Source organism: Anoplophora glabripennis, unplaced genomic scaffold (genome assembly GCF_000390285.2).
Source record: "Anoplophora glabripennis isolate ALB-LARVAE unplaced genomic scaffold, Agla_2.0 scaffold170, whole genome shotgun sequence".
Taxonomy (NCBI): domain Eukaryota; kingdom Metazoa; phylum Arthropoda; class Insecta; order Coleoptera; family Cerambycidae; genus Anoplophora; species Anoplophora glabripennis.
Window position 1 is genome coordinate 184,391 of NW_019416299.1, and position 25,877 is coordinate 210,267.

Here is a 25,877-nt window from a genome sequence, read left to right on the forward strand (position 1 = left end):
TTTTACCTTGATTTATGAAAATCTGGCTCCAGATGTGTGATTAATGAAGGTGAGATCAACCAGCAATCCTTATGATGCCAAATTTTACTGAAATCGGTGGATTTCAAAAAAGTACACCCGCCATATTGGATCAGCCATCTTGAATTTTTACAATGTGAATTCATATTCGTAATCAGCGACCCAAAAAACCCCTTTATACAAAATCTGGTCAAAATCCGCTCAGAATTTGAAAATAGCGATTCCTGCTCGGTTTTTTGAGGTTAGAAACAAAAACACACGTTCTAGCTCAATTCTGACAGTGGATTTGAATTCAGCAGAGTCTTTTACATAAAAATGTACTATTTGATGTGGAAATAAATTTTTTTCCAAATTTTCCCAGTAAATTTTCATCAATTTTAACACCATTTTTCACAAGTTTTTTGAGGTTAGGAAAAAATTGTGACGTGACGGGCCAATTCTGACCGCAGATTCGTGTTTAGGAGGCCAAATTACTACGAAAAATAAATGTCGCATAAAAAGTATACCCAACTTTTTTTTTCTGTGTGGCTGTGTTATTAGTCTGGACGGTCCCGAGCATCTTCCACAATCGCACTGATTTTTTTCAAGGTAGATTTCATAATAATACGTTGAAATCTATCATTTTTTTCGCCTTAGTTGCAAAATGAAATATACGACGCACGAGCGTGATATAGTTAATATATTATTACATATTCGGAAAGTTTATGAAAAGAGCTGTAAGTTAAAAAAAAATCGTCAAGATTCTTTGAAAAACAACGAAGTTACAGACTGTCAAAGTTGACGGCAAATTGTTAAACAAATTAGGTTGATAGCGGCAAGAAAAAATACTGCCATAACCGTCAACCCGAGTACTTTCCCAGGTAAAAATATTTTATTTTACCCATGTTGCCACGTTGTTTTAAAAAATTGAAAGATAGGTAAACACTTAAAATTTTAAATAATATTTCAGATTATTGGAACTTTGGCACTTTTTATATCGCAATTCATAACTTTTAGGATAGAATCAACGAAACTAATTCATTAATGACATTTCGTAACTATAATGACAATAATTGTAACCAATGATGGCCTATCCTATAACTAGATTTTAATAATAAAAGTACAAAACAAAAAAAAAATGTTTACGTTGCATCACTAAGAACAATGATAGTATTACTTGTACAGGAAAGCGAATTAAAATAGATAATAATCGTGATAAATATGTAAGTTAAATATACCAACATTAATTTGAAGGATTGATTATAGTTTTATTACTATTTCGAGATCTTTTTCTAATTGCCTTAGATTGTTTATTCGCTATCTGTTGGTAGTAAAGTGTTATGTTATAAATTATGTAGTTTCAGAACACCTTTAAGGTAATATGTTTAATTGTATGATGCGACTGCATTTACTGACATTATACAGTGTGTCTCAAAATGATTGAACAAAATTCATATTTTTTTCCAGTTCAAATTTAAAAAAATCACTGAAACAGGCCAATTAGTAAATTGAAATCGTCACTTTTCTGCGACATTTTCTATTTTTTGATCCATGTTTGACAGATTTATAACATTACCGATATTTTTTTTTAATAAGACGCTCTATATTTTATAGGATAAATAGATAGCTCTTCTAAAGACGAAGTCAGTGTTATAAGGTTATACCTACATCGTTGAAAAAAGTAGAAAGTATTGCAGAAAAGTAACAATTTCAATTTACTAATTGACTTGGTTCAGTGATTTTTTAAAATCGGAAAAAAATATGAATTTTGTTGCATCATTTAAGCACACATTGTATAATGTTAACGAGATAAAATTTCTTGATATTAATGCTTACCTGTATTTTATATTTATAATAAACAAATTTTAATTATTTTACGTCTTATCTTCAGTGTGTAATTTACTAAATTAAAGAAAGTACAATTGTGGCTACATGTTTTCAGCAGGCATATTTCCAAGATAAACTTTATTGTTTTTATTTCTGAAATACATATATTACAAAAAAATCATGTAAATTTTTTTTGGTAAAACAAACATTTTTGTTATTAATTTCGATTTATTGAACTGTGTGACAAATTCATTTGGAAAAACCAAAATATACGATTAAGAAACAAGTAAACTAATTTAATTGCACTTCGTCTTATATACAAAACCGTTCTTTATTCTAATAAAACGTCTCTTTTGCCATGTCGCAATAAAGCAAACCGTCTTCCTTTATACAGTACTTTCTCACACACTAGAACGACCGTGTGTGAACCACCGATCGCCGACAAATAAACGATTTTTCATTAGGATGAACGGGCAACACGTTTTCTGATTATTTTTTTCTTCGTGATGCAGTCCGCGTCAGATGAAAGGCTCGCTTGTCTATCACGAAATTATTAATGATCCGCGATATCTCCTAAAATAACTGTTCACCTTCTTGAAATCTATCCCAGACACACGAAAATGACAGTCGGTAGTCGTTTGAGAAAAATTAACATTATACGAATACCTTAAAAACTGAAAAACTTCAAACGGTTTGTCCTAGAAAATCGACACATCCCAATCGCTATTTCGATTATTATAAGAGACGAATTAGAAAAATGTTACAATCTTATACACGATGTCCGCGCTGAGGTGTACATACTTTAAGGGAACGTTGATCAGTTAAAAATAGGTAAAAAAGTTTATATAAATATTGGTCCGGGAGAGAAGGCTTCTTTTCCGAGACAGACATTTGAGCTCCCCCTGAGAAAATATTCAAATCTCAAAATGGCCGAAAACGCTTTAATTTTTTTTTTAAATTAAATTTTTAGTTCATATTTACATAGCTTAAATATAATTTTTGCAAAAATCATGTCAAAAATAACGATCGTTTTTGGTAACGGTTATATTAATTATGTGTACCCAGTGTACCTAATCGGCAAGGAAAAATAATTTATTTTTTTGCTCGTAAACCATTAATTATACGAAAAAATGGGAAGAGTAAAAAAAGATTCTAAATGAAATGTAGTATTAGAAGCTATTTTTCTTGTTGGAATTGGCTAACGTAGCAAAAAAGTTGTGAGAGAAATAAAACCAAGCGGTGCTAATTTCTTTCATTCAAAGACATACCAAAAATACCATTCAACTAGTTGTCAACGTGCACGGTCCGTAAAAAAGACGGTCGAGTAATAGACAGAAATTATGGGCGTGGCTTATCTCGTACTACGTCACAAGATTTCTAACCTTTAGGATTCATATTTGTTTACATGCGACTTAACTAGTAATTTTGCATTTTTCCAAGTATTTAAGTAAATCTTTCATAGTTGTTTGGATATTTTGCAGTAATTAGTTAGTTATTGATAATACTTAGTTTTTAATAAGTTGATGGTGTAGTGTTTAATATAAACTATTAATTTACCACATAAAAATGCCAGGAGCGAGGTGTAGTGTTGCAATTTGCAATAATAATTTTTATAGTGCTAAACGAGACAATTTAAAAATTTTATTTAATGTGTTTCCTAAGGATAAAAAACTTAGAAATATATGGGTGGAACGGTACAAACGACGCGATTTGTTTAATCATATAACTGGACATATTTTGTAGTACACATTTTGAAGACTCAAACTTTGAACGCGATCTTCAAGCAGAGCTATTAAGTTTACCATCAAGAAAAAGATTTAAAGAAAACAGGTTACATGTTAAATTTCTAGTTTAACTGATTGTATTCACTTCAAAAAGACTAAATTTATTGTTATTGTTGTATAACAAATTGATGTGATTGATAGAAAAGCGATTGGAAATTTTAAGTAGGTATCTATCGAAATGTGATTTTAATATTTTTGTAAACTTGACAATTTTTCTTAAAATTAAACGTTATGTCAAAAGTTCTGTGCGAATAACTTTTTCTCTTATTCCTTTCCTTTTATTCCTCCATTTAACTCCGAACACCGAAGAAAACTGTATAGCTTACTTGTAAAAACTTAAACATTTTTTAATTCGAAACATCAACTGTAAAAGGATAAATATGATAACTGTAGTTGATACGTACAAATAAATTATGTTGCAGCCTATTATAAAGATTTAAAGTACTTTGGTAAGTTATTTGAAATTTAACTAAAGACAAAAGCAGATACAATAAGATCATATAAATTGTACACAGTTTTTATTTTGGAGGCAAGACAATATTAAGATAGGTCTAAATTGTTTATCTATTTACTTCCCCTCTTCATTTTATTATAATTTATGGATATTAATAGATATCTGTAATAAAATCGACACAAATTTTAGGTTAATTTTGTAACCGAACGTCAAAAATGGTGACCGATCGTGGTGTGTATTCAAGACAAGACAATTTCACATTTCATCCTTTTATTTCCAAATTCCAATGTAGAGGTTCAGTTTGTATATAAAGGTAACATTTTAGAATCAAATTACCTTGATTAAAACCATAACCATAACTGATTAAATTTATTATTTTATGTTAAAAGAAGGAGCGTGGTACAAGAAAAGTGACTTTATCTTCTTATTTTCTTATGGGATAAGCAATGAGTCAGAAAGAGATGACGGTTGAACGAAGATAAACTGAGGAATTTGGTGACGTATTTGTTTTTTATAGGCTGATTGACTTATGCGGCGACCGTCTCTTTACGGACCGTGGTCAACGTGTACCAAAATTCAAATTTTCAAGTTTAACCGTTTTCATGAAAAAAAATAAAAGTTAATTTTTTCGGCCATTTTGAGATTTGAATATTTTCTCCCTCCTATAAAATATTTGCACATCATTATTAAACACCCTGTATATTTTTATATTAAATGTCTCAAAACTTTCTAATTTTTTTAGGGCAACTAGAAGAATTGCTGTCGAATTTTTCCGTACAAGAAGTAGATCCAAGCATTGAGCTTCGCTACATGACAATAATTCCTTGTATCGAGGACTTTTTTGTCCTTTCAGATGACGGCGAATAAAAACCTACTTAAATCGAACGCTGTCGTCCGGTCCTTCGACCAAAAAAGACAAAACCGTCCGGCACCCTCCCAAGGAGGCGAAAAGGAGGCCCGAGAGACTCGAGGTACCCCCTCGAAAACAAACAAGTCGGCGTTTACGGCGCGGGAGCGAAAAAAAAGAGGCGAGGCGAGAAAAAGGAAGACCACGGGCGGTGGTGGGCCCCCGCGAATGTCGCCCGCGCTAGCCTCATCATCAAAGCCAGTTTGTGATTTTTAAGTACACAGAGAGGGAACCTGAAAGACGCCGCAAGGCGAGGACGTTTGACGGCGGCCCGCTTTGATGTGCCCCGCCGACGACGACGACCGTTTCGCGGACACCGCCTGCTCGATTACCCACCGCTGCACCTCTAGGCGGATACCGGGCGACTCGAAAGTACGGGGGGATCCGAAAAAAGTTCCTACGAGAGTCTTAAAGCTGTTTGGAGCGTTGGAATCTTAAAAATACATTTTCTTTTGATTGAAAAATGCATGAACTCAATTTAACATTTTTATACCACGAATAATTAAGAAAATAAAATAAAACTTAAGGTGTCCATCATGAGACCGCAAACATAACCTTTCTCTTATAGAAATTAATTTTGTTCTTTTCAAATTTTCGCTGAACCTTCCAATTGGAACCAAGAAGCAGTCTCCAATCACTCTAGGCAAAGTCAATCCCGGCCAAAGTAGAAGACGTTTCGTGGAAAATAACATTTTCGATTATGTTTCGAAAATTCGCGCCAGATTTAAGATAATGAAAAAAAAAACGAAAAATGTAAAATTCGAACTATTCCAAGCGACTACAATCCAAAGATTGGCAACATCCAAAGAGACCAATTGTCCAAATATAAGGGATCGACGACTGGGATCGAACGTCGACCCTGGTACTTCGCAGTTCATACCCGGCAAGTACGCAACAAAATTATTTGCATTGTATAAAGTATAAAGTCTCTTTCATAAAGACTACCATTTATTTATTGTAAATAACATATTTTCAAGTCTAAATATTTTTACAATTCAAAACATTGTTAAAAATTTTCACAAATTTTTGCGACCTCAGTTCTAACGCCTAATCATCCGGTAAAGATTCCAAGGGATCAAATAAGCCCCTAGAACTAATAGGCGAGCGAGGTGTATTTTTCTGATAATTTACATATTTTTTTTTATATTTTTCGGCGTGGTCAATCAATTGTTATAAACAAAAAAGTTGTAAAAAAAATTACTCGCCGAATGGCTTTGAAAACAATTTTTGAATGTAAAATGGAACAAAATAAACACTCATTGTTCTTTGACAAAAATTTGAAAAATGCTTCGTTTCCGAGATATTTACAATTGAATGTGAAAAAAGTGACGAAATCGACAAACTTTCGGAATTTTTTTCTCAAAAACTACTGAACAGAGTTTAATTCTAAAAAAGCATAATAATCGGCAGATCGTCTACTTTAAGATATATTTTTTTGGTATAGGTCAATTATTTTATTGAAGGTCTAAAGCGAGTAGAAAAAAACAGTCTACAAATAGTGAAATTGTAACTCTGGATCCATTGACACATGGATGGAAAATGGTTGTTTGGATTTTAATTATTTCGAAGGAGAAACTGCGCTAGATATGATTCAAAAATATTTTTGTTCGTGTAGTGGAAAATTGTAACTGTTATCGAACCTGGAATGCTGTGCAGTCTGTGCGTGCTCAGAAGAATGTCAGAATGTTCCATCCGAAATTGATGATGAAAAGTTTATTTCAACTAAAGAACTTATCGAAAATAACGAAAAACTTATTATTTAAAAATTAAATAAAAAAGAAATTAATATACTTTTATTGCTCTTAATATTTTTCTAAAATAAAAATAAAATAATTATCCTATACAATAAATTATCCAATAACTCTTTTATTTTTCGAGACCGCTAGGTCAACCATTATTATTAGGTTAATTTTACGATTTAAAAAGCTTATTTAGTTTAGTTTTGGTATAACTTTCAAGTCCATTATAGCAATATATAAAACCAAAAATCGAATACTTAAAATTTACTAATTACTTACTCCGGCTACAAAACCAAACAAAATGATCTTTTGAACATTTGTACTGTTACATATACTGATTAAAAAAAATCATAATAATGTTTATTGTAAATATAATCTAATCCAAGATATTGTAAAAAGAAAATTTTAATTTGAAGTGTTATCATTTTCTTTAAAAGACTTTTTTTTTCTCGCTTTAGACCTTCAATAAAATGATTGATCCATACCAAAAAATAGATATCTTAAAGTAGAAAATCTGCCGATTATTATGTTTTTTTAGGATTAAAATCTGTTCAGTAGTTTTTGAGAAAAAAATTCCGAAAGTTTGTCAATTTCTTCACTTTTTTCACATTAAATTGTAAATATCTTGGAAACGAAGCATTTTTAGAATTTTTGTCAAAGAACAAAATGTGTTTATTTTGGTCCATATTACAGTAAAAATTGTCATTCGGCGAGTAATTTTTTTTACAACTTTTTTGTTTATACTTAACAATTGACTGTCCACGCCGAAAAATATTTAAAAAATATGTAAATTATCAGAAAAATGCACTATAAAATAAAAGAAGTTTCATGCTGTAGGTTTTTGTTTTGAAAATTTAGTCGGTTGATGCCTTCTATTTAGGGGTGAACCGCTCGCCTATAATAGAAGACCTCGAAATTAGTGCTAGACAAGGCACAGCCTAAAATACAGTGATATAGACACCACAGTCACCAAAAACGGTTAGTGCAATACACGAGGAGCTCGGTAAAAATTAGATGTATTCCCTAAAGGAAACAAATGATGGTGAAAGACGACATGGCATCCTACGTGGGGCGCGGAATTTCGGAACGCCAAGGGAATGTGATGGCAGACGACAATTTCTAATTTTGCAACATCATTCAACCTAACCTAACCTAACCCCTAAAATAGTTACCATATTTTTACAAGACTTTTTAAAGTTATTTGAAAAAAAAACTATTTATTTTGCGGCTAAATGAAGGAAGTTCAGTTAAATATGCTTATTTTGATCGCAGGATACAGTGGTGGCGCAGTGTACATGAAATATTGAGACACCCTATATTATCGATACTTTAATAATTGTATTTATAACGAGCGTTCAAATAAAAACGTGGTCAAGTTGGTTCTGAAAATTTGGACGTAGGGCGTAGCGTATAGCAAATGAACTTAAACGTCATCTGTCAAAGCGCTATATCGCCGCTATCAATTTGAATATTTTCGTTTTAAAAAGCGTTTAAAATGGTGTTTTCTCAAGAACAAAAAGTGTTTATCCACGACTATTGTATAATGTACCCATTATACGTCTGTTTGCTCGACCTTAATAATACCCATTAATCACGGCAGTGATTAATGAGTCATTAATCACTACTGTCAGATGCTTCCTTAATTTAGCTATAATATTATATTGTTCTGCTACAAACAATCCGTTTTTAAAATTTTATCGTGTAAACCACTAAATATTTTCAATTCAGTGCTGTACATATAAAAAAAAATTAAAAAACTGAATTTTCCTAGACCGGATTCGAACCCGGGACCCGCGGTTGGAAGGGAAAGAGCATCTACACTGAGCCATCAGCGACTTCATTTGTGCGAGTCGTATATCTGTTTCTTAACATACCATGTTTTTCGAAACATTTCAAAAAAAACTTCAACAAAAATATTTAGTAGTCGTGGATAAAGTATAGTATTCTACTCCCGTATAATGGGTATTATTCACTCGGTGATTTAGGCCACTCGCCTGCGGCTCGTGGCCGTAAACTTCACCTCGTGAATAATACCCATCATTATACGCTCGTTGAATAATATACTATTATCATAGAGTCCTACTTTAGAAATGGACGCAAGATTGATGGAATATGGAAGAATTCTATTGAGGAATGTTTCATAGAATTTCAAAATCAATTTCCCGGCGTTGTTGAGTACAAAATTTTTCAAAGTGCAGTTCAGCGTTGTGTTAATGTTTTTCGTGAAACGGGCAGTATAACAAGAAAAGAAGGAAGCGGCCGACCTAAAAAGCGGATTGAAGAATTAAAAGAAAATGTCCAACAAATAATGGAAAATGCGCCAAGAACTTCTGTACGTGTTTTATCACAAATGGTGGGAGTATCAGTCGGTACCTGCCACACAGTGTTAAAAAAAGATTTGCGTTTGTTCTCTTATCGTTTAACTTGTCAGCAAGAACTTCATGAAGTTGATTTTCCGCGACGGGCTGTATTTTGTGAATGGGTTTTAAACAACTACGGTGAATTTCATAATATCACCTTTTTTTCTGATGAAGCCTGGTTTCATTTAGGTGGTTACGTAAACTCGCAGAATATGAGAATGTGGTCTTCTGAAAAACCAGATAACTTTTTTGTAGAGGGCCCTCTACACGCTCAAAAAATTGGAGTTTGGTGTGCTCTCAATCGAAGGAGGATTTATGGACCTATTTTTTTAATGGTACTCTTACTGCGCAAAGGTATAGAGAAGAAATTATCGCTCCTTTTGTTAACCAGCTGGAAGAAAACGAAATTACAAACTTTTACTTTCAACAAGATGGCGCAAGGGCACATACGGCAGGCGAGACGATGAATATGTTGAGGGAAGTTTTCCAAAATCGACTAATAAGTCTCAATGCTGAACATGAATTTCCACCGAGGTCATGCGATATTACGCCGTGTGATTTCTTTTCGTGGCCTTACCTTAAAAACACTATCTTTGAACTGCCTATTCCTGATTTAAACCATCTGCAGGCTCGACTTATAGACAAGATTCGTGAAATTAACAATACCCCGAGCATCTTAGAAAATGTCTTTAATTCTTTGAGGAACAGGTGTTAAAAGTGCTTGGAACAAGGAGGGGGACACTTTCAGCAGCTGCTTTAATTTATTGTTATAACAAGGAGGGGGACACTTTCCGCAGCTCCTTTAATTGTTTGTTATTGTTATCACGATTATACTTTAAAATAAAGTTATATAATCATTAACGTTATTGAAACTGACAGCTGCTATACAGCTCGTTGAGAAATGAGGTTAAGTTGGTCGCTATAAGCTACTCCCTACGTCCAATGTGTCAGAGCCAACTTCGATCACGTTTTTATTTGAACGCTCGTTATTTGAAAAGTTTTTTGATAAGTGATGTTTTGATTTAAAATTTCGTTTAAACTTTCTCGATGGACCTATTATGCAAATAATTTTGCTCTACAGTATTCAAACTGTAATGAAAATTGTATTGCAGTAAGGTAGGTACCTACCTACTTTTGTAATTTTTCATACTGAACTCAACTCAATTTTATATACTGTACGTACAATAATCTTTTGTATCGAGTAACGCATAATTGTATGTTTTAATGTTGTGGTGTCGGATTTACACGTGTCGCTTAGTTATTTTCACGGACGGTGTGTCTCTTTTAAGGGAATTTAAGTTAAATTAACATTTTTAATGAACTACGATGGAACAATTAAAGGTAATAATGTATCCTGACCGACAGATGTATTAAATAATGTCCCATCACTGTCAGATAATTTTTAAATTAATTTTCGTTCGGTAATTTTTTTATAATCGGCCGCGAGGCTCATACCTAGTGGGTTTTGTACAAACCAACCGATTTTAAGATTTCACCGGTAGTTGCCCAATCGCGACGCCCTAGAAAACGAACAAACGAACCCAAACAATCCTCCGCACAACGGCCCGTCACAAACACAGCCCCCTCGGTCCGACAAGACGGTCGAAAACTTGTTTGGGATCGCTGCGGCGTGAAGGTCCGCCGAAGGGCGGGAGACACTAAATAATACACGGAGAGTATGTGGCAGAGAACGCTGCACAACGCATCATTTCTCGGAATCGGTCCTTTTGGTAGCCTGGGCAGGCCGGGATGAGGGCTCGCTTGCGGGCCGCTGCCGCCTCGGTTCTTTCTCGTTCGCGCGCGGTTGCACGTACGTCGCCTGTACAGGGCGGACAGCAAAATTTTGACCTTAATAAGCTGTCACCATCGTCTGAAAAATTTTTTGTAAAATCCTTATAGTTTTCGGGAAAAAATGATTGAAGTTATAGTACATTCAACCACTACATAGCTGGACAACTGTAGTCTCTAGCGTCATTCGCAATACGCCTGGAGAGCCAATTGGCCTCAGCGACTCCGAATACTGAAATCCATTCTGCAGTCGTCGTTACGATAGTGTTTACCTGTTATCTGTGGTGTTTACAATAGATTTTTCGTAGTTAGTGTCAAAAATTGTTTGCGTGTATAGCAATTCGAGTTGATGGATATCGTTTTAATTTATTGTGAAGCAAGACAACATTTGTCTTAGTTCGTATAAACTTAGTAAGACTGACCCAAATGTGTTTACACGTTGGTGGATAAAATTTTGAACAATTGTTGTTGTAACATCGGGTGTGTCAAATGATTTTATTATTTAAAAACAAATTAATTTTATTAATTAATAACAATAACGGCAAAAGCAGTTGAATTTGCTGATATAAAATATAAAATTCTATTTATTTCTTTCCTTGCTAAATTTTTTGTTCATTTTTATCACATCGCCCATGCCAGTCGCATTGTGCGAGGTCAGGTTTTACAATGGACCAGTTTCCAGTGCCGTGCAGAAGTGTATTTTTAAATCATTTTCGAACTGCCTTTTTTTGATTTTTTTTTTACAAAATTGTATTTGTAAGAGTCCCTTGTACATCCACATTTTTTTTTTTTGGATAAGTTCTGAATCACCCTGTATAAATAAATTGACAAAGAATTTTAGCATCATTCCTACAAGAATGTATTTTTCCCTTAAAACTTTCTTGAATTTTAGTAATTAATTATGACAAAAAAACCTTTTGAAGTTGAGTTATAAAGCAAAAGATGTATATTTGTAAATATAGTTATATACAAATATATTCAGTTTTAAGTACATAAAAACTAATAATTTTATTTAAAATATGTAAAATCTAACAGTGTACCTATACAGGGTGGTTCACAACTTATCCAAAAGAATTTGCGAATAGATAAGTACGTCATGAAAAATGGAGCGAATATCGTAAAAAAATGTTTGTTGTAAAATCCTTATAGTTTCCGAGAAAAAAATTATCGAAGTTGTAGTATTTTTAACCCTTACATCGATGGGCTATTGTAGTCTCTAGCACCATTCGCTCAAATGGCCTTAGGCGATTCCGAATACTGAAATGCGATATTAGTATTAAAATGTTTTTTTGATAGTGTTTACTTTAGTTTTTCAAGTTCCAAAAGACTTACGTGTATTGCAACTCGGAGTCGATGGATATTGTTTTAATTTATGGTAAAGCAAGGCAACAATTGTGTTATGGTGAAGCAAAATTGCATTTGTGTTATAGTGAAGCAAGACATTTGTGTTAGTTTGTAGAAACTGAGTAAGACAGACACAAATGTGTTTACACGTCGGTGAACAAAATTTTGAACAGTTGTATTAGGTATGTCAAATTATTTTATTAATTATTATTAATTAAAACCACAAATTAATTTTATTAATTAATAATAGCGGCAAAAGTAGTTGAATTTGCTGATACAAAATAGGTATTATAAAATTTTATTTCTTTCTCTCCTTGTGAAGAAATTCATTCAATTTTTTGTCCCTTTTTTGCCATGCCCGTGTCACCCTGTATATTCAAAGCATAACAAATGCGTAGTAGCAACCGCTGGGCGCAGGGGAGGTCCGATCAGACTGATTTTGATGTCGTTGTGTAGGTTGGACCTTTCTGCATCGAACAGAACTGTCCCGGACATTCCACGATTAAAGGGGACGCAATGAGTAGGGAAATGGAAAACCTATACATTTTGACTATTCTTATAAGACTGCCGATGTTTTGAAAGTGTGAAAACCAAGTTCTTCCCCGGATGAAACAACATAACGACCAGCAGTAGCACCTCATAAATAAAGACCGATTACAATTGATTACAATTATTGGAATTTCAAAAAAAGTAAAACAAAGAAATCCACACTGATATTTCTCTGATTTCTATGATATTTTCTAAGTACTACAGGTTTTTCAAGTTTTCTCGATTCTATTTCACCGTATTTAAACTGTTTTCAATGCTGAATGTGCAATTAAAATGAAATTAACTGAAATCTCAGGTAAATAAAATACACTTTCATTATTGCTACCAATTTTAAATTGCCGCCTAATTAAATTATGCGAACAGAGCCATCTATCAACAGTTTCTTGAGCTTAACACAGTTAACTGCAGAAGAACAATAAATTTATACAGAAAGCCAACATCTCTCTTGCCTTTTCTATGAGATTTCTTAAAAAATGGAAATCCACCTTAGCATACCGTAGAATTTAACCATTTTAAGTTATTTTTTTAATAAAAATATCGAAGTACGCAAATACAATAAAGTTATCAAACAGCACAATCTCGTTTTTTTTTTCAACGCGTTTCATCCTCCACCGGCCACCTTCATTTTCGGGTCTACCCTGTACGCGCGCCGCGGCCCATCTTAACACCATCTGTCCGAACGCGGTAATTGCCAGGTAAGAGGGCCAATTTGGTCCCGCGCAAGGGGCTTTATCACATATTTATTAGTACCCAGAATCGGTAGAGAAGAAATTATGGTGCCGGCCTACCGCCATCGTGGAGGCTTTTCACACTATCACAAAACATCGCGTTACGGACCGGAGGGTTTATAATTATAGGGGTTTCGGGTTTGTTATGCACGGAAGGAGGTGTTTCAAGCGCGTAACCACAAACCAGAAGAAACCTAGATCAACGAATCTGAATGTAACGTTAGATAATAAAATATAAACGTTTTAAGAACACATCGCGCGATAGAAGTAAAGTAATTGTTAAAATGTCGATTAGAAGTCTTAGTTTATGACCACCCTGTAGGTAATGATACACTACAGTGCCTTTAACTCGGAAAAAATCCTAGTACTTAGGCACGTTTTATTATTTAGGATATTATGATAAGCGAAGTAAAACTGCAATATTAATCATATATTTGTGACTTTTTAAAATTACTACGTATTACTACAAGACACTGGCATATTTTCAACATTTAGTTACTTGGAAAAGTTAAAAACTTATGAACATGTGGGTAAAATAACATTGCAGATAAGAATATATTTAATTTCTAAGCGAATGAAAGTACATAGGAATGTCATAAAATATTTCTGTAATTTTTGAAAAATATTACGTCAAAATAATAAATTTTTAACAATCCGATATTTCATATAATACTTTTGGTTTATATAAGACTAATATTGTATTGGTACTACACTAGATCACGACGAAATAAACCTAATAACAAAAATCAAATGTCATTTGTTTCGACTTTAATAAAAAAAGATTTTTTTAATTCCAAAAGCACTTTTTTAACTACTTTACAAATTAGGTACCACAAAGGAGGGATGACGATCACGTTTTTTTTTCATTTCCCAGGACAGTATAAATGTATATATCCAATAAAATTTATTGAAAACCGAAAGTTTGTATGAGCTTGAGACACATTCAGGAATGAAAACATATCAATTTCGGCATTTGTGTATCAGTGCTGACTTAACAGATAACATCAATCAAGAAACATTAAGCGAAAATAAGTAGTGGTTATCTACACAAGTACCTGTATAGACATATCGAATTATTTTAAAATGTGTTCGATAGAGCGTGTTGTGCTGAAAAAAATCGCCTATATTAATTTTGCGCAGGCACCCGAGAACGATTAACCATAATAATTGGCCGCTTAGTTCTGGACAAATTAAATTTAACTAGGGCATAAAATTTACATTTTCGCGTGTTAGACTGCAGAAATTTACATACTGTTTTACATAACGATTACATCGTCGCCTCGCGATGCATATATAGTTACATTATACAACGATTTTTCGTAATTTTATGGAAACTGTCAGCCAACTTTTTGGTGCCACAGTGTTCCAGGTATAACCTAACATGCCAAACAAAATTAAACTGCAGAAAAATTCCCGATATCAGATACACGGAAGCATTTTCTAATTCCGCAACATATACCGCAGTAAACATTGATTGAAAACAAATGATCGACTCACCTTTTTAGAGAACGTATTTATCGTTTCTACTAAAAATCCAAATGTTATTTTTGTACCAAAAACATAAACACAACACATTTTTAACACAGAAACATTTTGCGGGATGAGAACGGGGTGGGGGAGAACAACCGAAACGGTCCGGGGTAACACTTAACGATAAATTAACACTAGTTTAATAACAAATAAAGAAACCGTAAACACGGACACTCGGATTCCGTTCTACGCTAGAGTCGCCATGAGAATATACACTCGTGCGAACGTACTCCACCTGCCTGACAACTGTTGAACTAATCAACTCGGCGTCAACCAATCGCGGCGAGCCTGGGGGAGTCCAGCGCTCCTTGATCTTTGGTTTCGAATCGAATTTTGGTAGAGGGCTGAACATAGAATAATTCGATTTCATCCAACCAATTTACTTTATAACAACCCCATTACCTTTCCTGCGGATTTACACCACTTCTCCTAACTGTTAAACATTATTATTATCAAATTTTAGCGAAGCAAATTGAATTATTTTCAGGTATTGGTTTAATAATTAGAAATTTTCATTTTTTAAGAAAAATATGCAGTTTACATCATGTTGGCCACAATTTATTAACAATTCGCTTACACTTTAAGATGAACCATTGTATATTTAAAACAACCAAAACACAATAATAAGTAATTCCTGATATATCACTTGTTGTTTTCTTTGAGATTTCATTGCGTCTTTCGGCTAAACATGAACATTTACTACTACTGTGACTATCAAATTTTATGTCATCCCAGTGATTTAATTTTTCGAAGAGTTGCGCCTTCCTTCTCCCATATGTTTCAAATGCTTCCTCGCTGAGTATCAAACTGTTTTCTATTTCATACTGTACACGTAGAGAGTCTGCTTCCCGTTTGACGAATATAAAAAAATCGATTAGATTTTCAAAGTAACATAGGGGATAATTTGTGCTTGGCTTAGTTGTATTTCCCCTTTGAACTCCATTTGTTGACCGTTTACCTTCCGTTTTGGTGAAAAGGCAAGGTTTTTCTTTGCGATTATCATTTAAAAATTGTAACTTCTTGTAATCATGTAAACTAGAAAAACTCTTAGCTGGGTTAGGTGAACGATGAATTTTTTGGAACTGTGTACTCAAAACCATAAGGATCTTCTTAATTAACCTGTTTGAAAGTTGGGAATTGAAATTATGGCACTACAGGAGTCATCGTAGTTGGGTATATTTCAGAGGAATGTATTTCAAATTTTATATCTTTCAAATATGGTTTGGAATGACATTTAATCAAATCGGTTATGTCAAAAAATTAATTGAAAATTGAATATTTCTATTCATTTTTAGAAGTAGGTTTTGTTTTTGGAATAATTTTGAATAATTCGAGCTTAATAAATTTCATGAGACAAAAAAATATAGCAATTGTAACATAAAATTGCAGATCATTCCTACAAATCTGTAAGGGCAATACAGTTGTATAAACAGGTTCTACAGGGATAAAAAATTGTGACTTATTAATCAACAATATTAAAAAAGCGTAAATTTTTCCCTGTTCTGTGGTCCATGAGCACATGCAAAAATAGATTCCATAATGTACCAATGTAGTAGTGTACCAATACCAGACAAGTTCGATATGACTCTCTCTCTCTAATACACCTCTTTTTCTTTTCATCAGTTGTAATTAGAAAAGGACAAAAATGTTAATACCGAACTAGCCTACTGCCAACCACAGACCACTAAATCTATATCTGTATATTCTAAGATCTATGATACCAACTGTATCACATATTTTGTGTTGCCAACTGTTAAATAAATAAAATTACTGAATTTTGTGAACGCCGCCGCCGGAGGAAGCCGCCATATTTATCAATTATTTACTATTTGTGTCCATATTTTTCTAGGGAGTGACAAGTTTTGTTAATAAAACGGCACTAATTTACTAATTATTTAATTTATTCCTTTAATAAAGAAGACTTTTTTATCTGGTACGGTCTGAAAATGGGAGAAGAAAAAGGTAAGAATTAATTTCTTTGGTTGTACGATTGTTTTGAACCTTTTATCACTTTTAGAAGGTAAAGAAAGAGAACGAAGCAGAGAAAGGGGGGACAGGGACAAAGACCGCAGGAAACGCTCCAGGTCCCGCGAACACAGACGTCGCTCCAAGTCCAGGAGCAGGGAACGCAGAAGGAGAAGTCGATCAGGCTCTCCGAGACACAAGAGCAGTGCCTACTCGAGAAGGAGAAAGCCTTCTCTGTACTGGGACGTGCCCCCTCCGGGTTTCGAACACATCACTCCCCTGCAGTACAAAGCTATGCAGGCAGCGGGGCAAATTCCAGCTAATATAGTTGCCGATACGCCACAAGCTGCCGTACCGGTTGTGGGGTCTACCATCACAAGGCAGGCTAGACGATTGTATGTGGGCAACATTCCGTTTGGTGTGACGGAGGAGGAGATGATGGAGTACTTCAACCAGCAGATGCACTTGAGTGGGTTGGCCCAAGCGGCGGGCAATCCGGTGCTGGCGTGTCAAATTAACTTGGACAAGAACTTCGCTTTTCTTGAGTTTAGGTCGATCGATGAGACTACGCAGGCCATGGCCTTCGACGGCATCAACTTCAAAGGTAGGCAAATGAAATTCGTGTCTTTACATTCTCTTTTATATTGTCTGAAATTGCTTTTTGGTTGGACCATAGCTCTTGGGTACCTGGCATATCTCCGTCAAAAATTAATATAAAAATCTGAAATTTTAGGAGTGTACTCTAGATGGGGAGACCTAAGAGCGCACGTAATTTCAACTCACCCCTTCCACCCTAGGGGGTGCGGAAGGGGTGAGGGGTGTTTTTTTTAGACGTACCCTAATTCTTTTGCGATTTTCGGATTGTACACGTAAAACTACCCTCGGAAACGCGTTCTTGCGGATACGTCTAAAAACCACCCCTCACCCCCTCCGCACCTCCTAGGGTGGAAGGGGTGAGTTGAAATTACGTTCGCTTTTAGGTCTCCCCGCCTATAGTATACACCCCTCAAATTTCAGATTTTTATAATCATTTAGATATGCCCAGGTACCCAAGAACTATAGTCATCGAAAAAACGACAAAGTCCATACGAGGTGGATTTTGGTTTTTGTGCGAATTCGGCAAGAACGCATTTCCAGGGGTAGTTTTACGCGTAGAATCTGAAAATCGCAAAATAAATAGGGTACGTCCAAAAAAACACCCCTCACCCCCTCTGCACCCCCTAGGGTGGAAGGAGTGAGTTGAAATTACGTGCGCTCTTAGGTCTCCCCATCTAGAGTACACCCCTAAAATTTCAGATTTTTATATTAATTTTTGACGGAGGTATGCCAGGTACCCAAGAGCTATAGTCCAACCTTGCTTTTTTGTGGGATGATTTAGTAATTTTGAAGTTATATAATTCCGTTAACATTACATTTCCAAAACGTTATAGGAACTTCTACCGTTATAGTTAGAATCACTGTTTTGGTTTCTTTTTATTCATAGTTTCCGGATAGGTATTTACAAACAGGGAGTGAGCATTTTTTTTTAATGTGTAGGTCAAAGTTTAAAGATTCGCAGGCCGCACGATTACCAACCGATGCCGGGTATGGCCGAGAACGCCATCAGTGTCCCAGCGGGCGTGATCAGTACCGTCGTACCCGATTCGCCTCACAAAATCTTTATCGGAGGCCTTCCGAATTATTTGAACGAAGATCAGGTAAGTACGTTGTGGCGGTACTGTGCAATCGTCTGAGATCAAGATTATCCACTCGTCGAAACGTTCTTAAAATTTCGTATATTTATAATCTTGATTCGAAGCGAAGCTATGCACGAAAAGACGTAATTCGTCGAGTAGATAACCTTGAAGTGAGCGAATGTTGTGGTGCGTGAGGGAATGGCATGTTTTCCTACATTTTCCCTAGCTTTAGCGTCAAAACTTGGGCGCCAATCAGCAGTCAGAGTTCATAAAACACCTCGCAGGGTCTTTTCTTACAGCCTTTTACAGGTATTCACAGATTATTCAGCCATAGCGGTTAGTTCACGGCAGTTGTTTTTCAGGGTGCGCCTTTAAATTTTTTTTGTAATTAGGATCTGCATTGAGCAAAGCTTAAGCAAAATTTGAATGGGATTGGGTGGAGAATCCGAAAATTTTACTTTTTTCAGAAACGACAGTAGCGCGTTTAAGTCGTGGGTCCATTTTATCTTTGTCGGGGTGGTACCGAAAAGGTAATTTAAAAAAAAATCTCACCGACAAAGTTTTCGTGGACCCGAGTCGAAGCATTTTGTTTTTTTTTAGTTTTTTCAATAATAAAGAAAGTTTCAGGAAGATTTCAGGTATTTAAGACACTTTCAGGTACTTTACAGCAAAAATCGACAAGTTTATATACAGATATATTTCTGCAGCAACTTTTCAGATTTTCTCTTTCAGGATTTCTCATTCTTTCAGGCAAAACCAAGAAAAAAGCTCTATTTTTAGGTAAAGACGTATTTCTCGCCAAATATGCTTTTATTCAAAAATGGGGACAGTTCTAGATTTTTCAGGTTTTTCTCTTAAATTTTCAGGATTTGTAAATTTTATTTCAGGAACAATTCGGATTCAAATTAATTTACAAAGACTTACTGAAAATATATCGCAATTTCTTACTTTATTTTAAAGATATTAAGGAAATTCAAACAAATGAAAAATTTTTTTCTAAAAAAACAAATGAAGTCATGAAATTGAAAACATTACTTATGGGGTCTGACTGTGTCTACCACATGTTTTCGAGGTCGCTGAATCCGAATCCGGGGTACATTTAACCCCATCACATCAGGGTTTTTCATAACCACAGAAATAGACCCAAAAACCCAATAAATCCTCTATTTATTGACCACTTAGTTCCTATAACCCCATAACCCCTTAATCCTATAACCCCGTAACCTTTAAACTCTGACACCCATAACCTGGTAAGAAGGAGACTTATGCGCGTTTAACACAGTATGTTTGAGCCATACGTGCTTCTTGAGCCGTAAACCCCATATTTCCAAATAATCCCAGAACCCCATAGCCTAAAAACCCAGTCAAGAATAGACTTATGCACGAACTGTCATTAATCGAAACTTCGCTTGACCTTTTCGTGCTACTGGGGACCAACCCCCTACATCGTAATTTTTGTGTGTTTGCCACGACGACATGAATGCTGTTATCCAGGATCTCTGCCGGATGACGGAATAACTCCGTTGTCCACCGTCAACCACGTAGAGGTGGCCTGGATTGCAAACGCACGAATAAGTAGTATAGCAATGATGTACGAAGTTTCGATTTATGAGAGTTCGTGCATAACTTGATCAGGTTTTGAGGTTATGGGACTATGGGGTTCTGGGGTTATTAGGAAATATGGGTTTAAGGCTCAAGAAGCACGTATGGCTCGAACAAACTGTGTTTGAGGGTTTAAACGTGTATAGATCTCTGTCTTACTGGGTTATGGGTGTCGGGGTTAGGGGGTTTCGAGATTACGGGGTTATAGGAATTGAGTGGTTAATGGATAGAGGATTTATAAGGTTTTTGGGCCTATTTTTTGAGGTTCTGAAAAATCTTTATGGGATGGGGTTAAATGAACCCCGGATTTGGATTGAGCTACCCCGAAAACTTATGGTAGACATGTTCAGACCCCAGACGTAATTTTTTTGATTTTTTTTTTGTGGAGTCGTACCTAATACACTGAAATAGCTATTCAAAGAAGTATCTTGTATTCTTGCTGTTGTATCGTTCATATTAGAGCAAATTAGATTTCTGGCATTGTTGAACATCATTTGAATGAGTTTTGTAGAAAAAAAATTTTAAAATTAACTTTTAAATCTTTTAATACCTTTAAACTGAAGTAAAAAATACGAAAGCTAATATAGAGTACATGTTTTTTTTTAAATTGTAATTTTTGTTTTTTAAAAATGTTTTAAGATAGAAAACTAGAAAAATTACGTTAGTAAAGCATTTCAGCTTTGCCCCGAAAAGTACTACAAAATGTCATCAAACTTAAAATCGATGTGTAAATACGTGAAAAACAAGTAAATTATCTCAATGAAGAAAACAATTTCGCTGGAAGTAAGTCTTTAATTTTGTAGTTTCCCCTTAAAATCACCCACAATTTTGAAATTTTATACAAACATTTGTTCTTAAGAATAGCGTTTAGCATTTTGTTTTACACAGACTGTTAAAAGTGTCTCATGTTCTGCTTTTTTGCCCTATAGCTAGGGTTAACGTCTCGATCCCTATGAGCGTTTCTGCTACACATATAAACCTGAACACCCTGTGGATATTACAAGGCAAGTCATTGTTCGTAGCAGGGAAAATTATTACGCTACGCTTCGTAATTCTGACTGACTCGGGGAGATATTTTTCAATAATAATTACATTTTGACAAACATTCGTTGACCCCATCAAAAATAATGCTGATGTTTAGAAAAGAAAGATAAATTCGGTAACGTTTTTGTTATTTTCAAAATTCAGTGGTTTCGTTTTTGAATAAAGGGATAAAAGATACTTAGGGACATAGATCGTAGATATTTTTATATAGGTGTTTTGCCACACAGCCATTTTAAAGTAAGTCTATACATAAAAATAACTGAGTTAGGCTGAAGTGTACTCAAACTCAAAATTCGCACCAGCATAAGTATAGAGTGGGTTTCTCGAGTGCCTCGCCAAAGTAGATTTTTTTTTTAACCAGTTCTGCTACTTTGAATTGGTTTGTTTTAAGAACCATGTAGGGTGTCGAAAAAATAGCATACTGGACATCGGAATGCGATAGCATTGATCAAAATCGCCACAGCCACATTATCGCCACAGTAGCGCAGTCGGTCGAGAGTGCGGTGGCAAGCATTTCTCAGCTAGGCTTCCTACTCTGGTCCGGGTTCGATCCCCGGTGTCGGCACTGGCAGTGTCGATGGATAATGGGTGTTTGTCCGCGTTTTTTCAAGTGTAGCCCCCTTCCGCACAAGCCTTTGGCTTTTGGATTTGGGGGTTGTCTCATTTCTGTGGTGTGTTTTATGTTTATGTTTAAAATAAGAGCCGACCAACGCTTGTAAATGTTTTGGCGCTAGCTTCAGATAAGCGATTCTGTCCTTAACGGTTTTAATAACAATATGAACGAAAATGGACATCAAGGTAGGCCTAAGGCTTCTGATAGCGGGTCTATTTCCCAGAGCCTAGCCCAAGAACGAAGGCAGGTCAGAGATTCCTAGCTAAGTCTGCGGAAGTGCTATGTAAGTCTATAACTGGTATCAACCAAGCGTAACAGTCCGGAAAACTATCAAATATTGACATGGACATTGAAAGCCTTAAAACTACTGGAAATTTTCTGTATTACGATTTTAAACACAAATATCTTGAGTGTACTTTCATAAGATCTTTTTGTGTTTTGATCAGTACTACCGCCTCCCGAAGTCCGGTTCACTATCTTTTTGACACCCCGTGTAAAGTCTGTACATTTTTTTGCATTTATTTCTTATTTCTGCACTTTGTACAATGTTTACGCTTCGTGGAATAATTCAAGTATCTCCTTTTGAGTGTGGGTGCACTTCCACGTTCCCAATACGCGATCGTACTGATTGTGGTTAAACGTGTGTAGGTAAAGGAGCTTCTTATGTCCTTCGGACAACTGAGGGCCTTCAATCTCGTTAAGGATACCGCCTTCGGACTTAGCAAGGGCTACGCCTTTGCCGAATACATCGATATTACAATGACGGATCAGGTGGGTAGTCAAAATCCTTCGGATTTTGCATTTCTTAAATTTCTAAAATGATATTCATAAGTTGACAAATCGAATGCTTTTGTACCAAGTTGAGACATATTTTTTAACAATATCCTTATTACGTAAGACGTAGGTATTTTTCTGCATATCAAAATAAAATTGGGATTATACAGGATGTTGAAACAGAAACACAGTGTTGAAAATTAAAAAAAATATATATTAATATTTTACATAAATTTGGAACAGTCGATATTAGGTTCTTAAAATTTGGCAGTTATTGTACGTTGGCAAAGAGCTGCATTTTTAATATAAAGTCAATTTTTATCCGCCGCCAGTGGCATAGTTAGGCGTGAGTCAGTCAACGTTTTGTCATAGAATATAGCACGCCAATGGATTTTATTAAATTTCTATCATTTTCGGACTAACCTAACATTTTACAACAAAAAAGGCATCTTGAATTTTTTGCCTAATACGAACCTATTCTTAGAAGAGAGTAGGTACTCGCCAAGAGAAAAATTTCTGGAATTTTTTTTTCATTGACAGTTATACTTTAAAAAAACTTTATTTGATGGCTTACAAAATAGGGGTGTGTGAAAAAAATACAATTCTGTGGATCAATAAAAATATCTGAACGACATTGTTATAGAAAATATGATTCTGAATGTCAGGGAAAACAGTAATTATTACAGAGATGGGACACCAGCCCATTTTAGAAGCTAAATACAAGAGTTTTGTAGAAGTTCAGTTGTGTGGCCAGCCAGGTCACCAGATCTCAACCCTTCTAATTTTTTTTTATTTACTCTTAGTAAATCCTTTAAGTTGGGTATGTTATGCCCAACTTTGTTTTCATTATTAATACAGTAGTTTTTTGACAAATTTAAAAAAAATGCCTATTTTTATGAGTTTTACATGCTCAACTTAGGAATCACCATGTATTTTTCTGGTACTTCAAAGTTGTCTGTGGGGCATTCCACGCCAAATCGACCACTTTTAACCCTGACCCCTTTTGAATTGGCTGAAACTTTATTGTTTTCTACCCCGTTGAAAACCTCTCTGAGAATTTTTTCACCCAACTCAAAAAAAGTTATGAATTTTTGAAAAAATAGCTTATTTTTAAATATTCGTAACTTCATTCATTCAAAAATTGAGTTACGTTTTTTTTTCAAAATTTGTTTTTAAATGTACTGTTTGAAAAAAAAAATAGATCAAAATTATCTGGACCTATCTTCACTGTTTTTTTTCAATTTTCGAAAAAAAAAAACGAAAATTTCTCGATGATTACCATTTTTGAAAAAAAATTTTTTTTTATAAAAAAACACATTTTTTATAAATCCTGAAATTTTTTCAGAGTGGTGTTTTTTCGTTTTCTATTTATTTTTACTGATTGAAACAATTTATTTTTTCAAATTTAGCTTATTTCACATAACACCATTTTGAGAATTATTGAAAATTTATACAAAATCACAAAATTGATAAAAAATATTTGAAAGAAATAATTGAGTGGTAAACATGGAAAAATTCGATTTTTTTTGAAAAAGTTAAGAAAAAAATTGATCGTTTTGAAAAAATTTTTTGTATTTTTTTCCAAAACTGCATCCAAAAACAAAGAAAATGAAAAAAAAACAGTGCGCTATAAAAAAAAGACATGCAACGCATTTGAACTCAAATCATTTTGAACCCATTCTCTTTTGACTTTGACTTTGAAATTGTCATCAATCGCTGCATAGAATAAATTTTTTCAATTTTGGGATTCCATATACATTTTCGAAAATTTTCAAAATGGTATGTGAAATAAGCGAAATTTCAAATGTTTTTTCAATAAAAAAAAAAAAATTAACAAAAAAGCACTGCAAAAATTTGAGGATTTATTTTATAAAAAAAAAAATTTTAACATGGTAATCATCGAAAAAAACAGTGAAGATAGGTCCAGATAATTTTGATCTATATTTTTTGAAAAAGTACATTTATAAACAAAAATTTTGAAAAAAAAAACCTCCCGATAACTCAATTTTAGAAAAAGTTATGGTTATTTAAAAAAAAGTATTTTTTTCAATAATTCTTAACTTTTTTTGGGTTGGGTCGATTTGGCATGGAATGTCCCATATATTTTCCCTCGATTGCTTAACGCAGTCATTTGTTTAAATAAACATATTTATTGACACGACAGGCCATCGCGGGACTCAACGGAATGCAGCTTGGCGACAAGCGTCTGATAGTCCAACGAGCTAGCGTTGGAGCTAAGAACACCACGGTCTTGCCCGCGGTGCAGATCCAAGTACCAGGTCTCAGTCTAGTGGGTGCTTCCGGGCCACCCACCGAAGTGTTGTGTCTTCTTAACATGGTACGGATTCGTTTTTTCCGTTCCGCCTTGCATTCGGTCTTGATTTTTTACTTTTTGTTTAGGTTACACCCGACGAACTCAAAGACGAGGAAGAATACGAAGACATCCTGGAAGATATAAAGGAAGAGTGTAATAAATACGGAGTGGTCAGGAGTATAGAAATTCCTAGGCCGATAGATGGTGTTGAAGTGCCGGGATGTGGAAAGGTAAAGAGTAGCGCGCGTCAATCTTTTCGAATCACTTCATAATTTGTCTCCTTTCAGGTGTTTGTTGAGTTCAATTCTGTATTGGACTGTCAAAAGGCTCAGCAGACTTTAACGGGTCGAAAGTTCAGCAATCGTGTCGTGGTAACTTCGTACTTTGATCCGGATAAATACCACAGAAGAGAATTTTAAATTGTACCGCTAGCTTATAATAAGGCTATCTATATTTTATATGTTAAGTAATTGTTTGTAGAGGAACTTTCATTGAAATATATTAAGACTACTTTCCAATTTTTTCCTTTCAAATGTACTCCACAATAAATAAAATATATACGAACCAAATAAGCGTTTATACAGTAAATAAATTTAAAATCGCTGAAAAAGCAATAAATTTGACATAAACATAACCTCAAATTGCAAAAAGCGATTTTTTTGCGAACTGCTGCAACATCGGTGCGAAACAACCAACTCACAAACCTATGTATATATATATAAAAGTAAATCTAGACGCGTCAAATCTTCGAGCAATTACAGAGAATAGCCCAAAGAGAAATAACTACAAATTAGCGTTAGCATGTTGCTATTTTACATATTCTAATATAGGTTCTATTTACTGTATTAATCGATACGAGGCGACGCAAATTTCTGTTAATCT

At 34.6% G+C, this 25,877-nt stretch overlaps 2 protein-coding genes across 2 annotated transcripts in view; one reads left to right on the forward strand and one right to left on the reverse strand.

The window, feature by feature from the left end:
• The window catches only part of LOC108903951 (axin-1), an 83,479-nt gene extending 68,276 nt beyond the window's left edge, over positions 1–15,203 (reverse strand). Inside the window, exon 1 of the mRNA XM_018706303.2 lies at positions 14,975–15,203. The gene's annotated coding sequence lies outside the window, so the exon portion shown is untranslated. The remainder of the gene's footprint in view (positions 1–14,974) is intronic.
• A 1,594-nt stretch (positions 15,204–16,797) lies between these two features.
• Positions 16,798–25,513, forward strand: LOC108903979 (splicing factor U2AF 50 kDa subunit). The gene is made up of 7 exons (XM_018706342.1): positions 16,798–16,969; positions 17,025–17,576; positions 18,509–18,669; positions 22,556–22,678; positions 24,846–25,019; positions 25,082–25,225; positions 25,283–25,513. Exons 1-7 carry the CDS (start codon positions 16,954–16,956, stop codon positions 25,412–25,414), a joined length of 1,302 nt encoding a protein of 433 aa, XP_018561858.1. The 5' UTR covers positions 16,798–16,953; the 3' UTR covers positions 25,415–25,513.
• Positions 25,514–25,877: the final 364 nt, after the last annotated feature.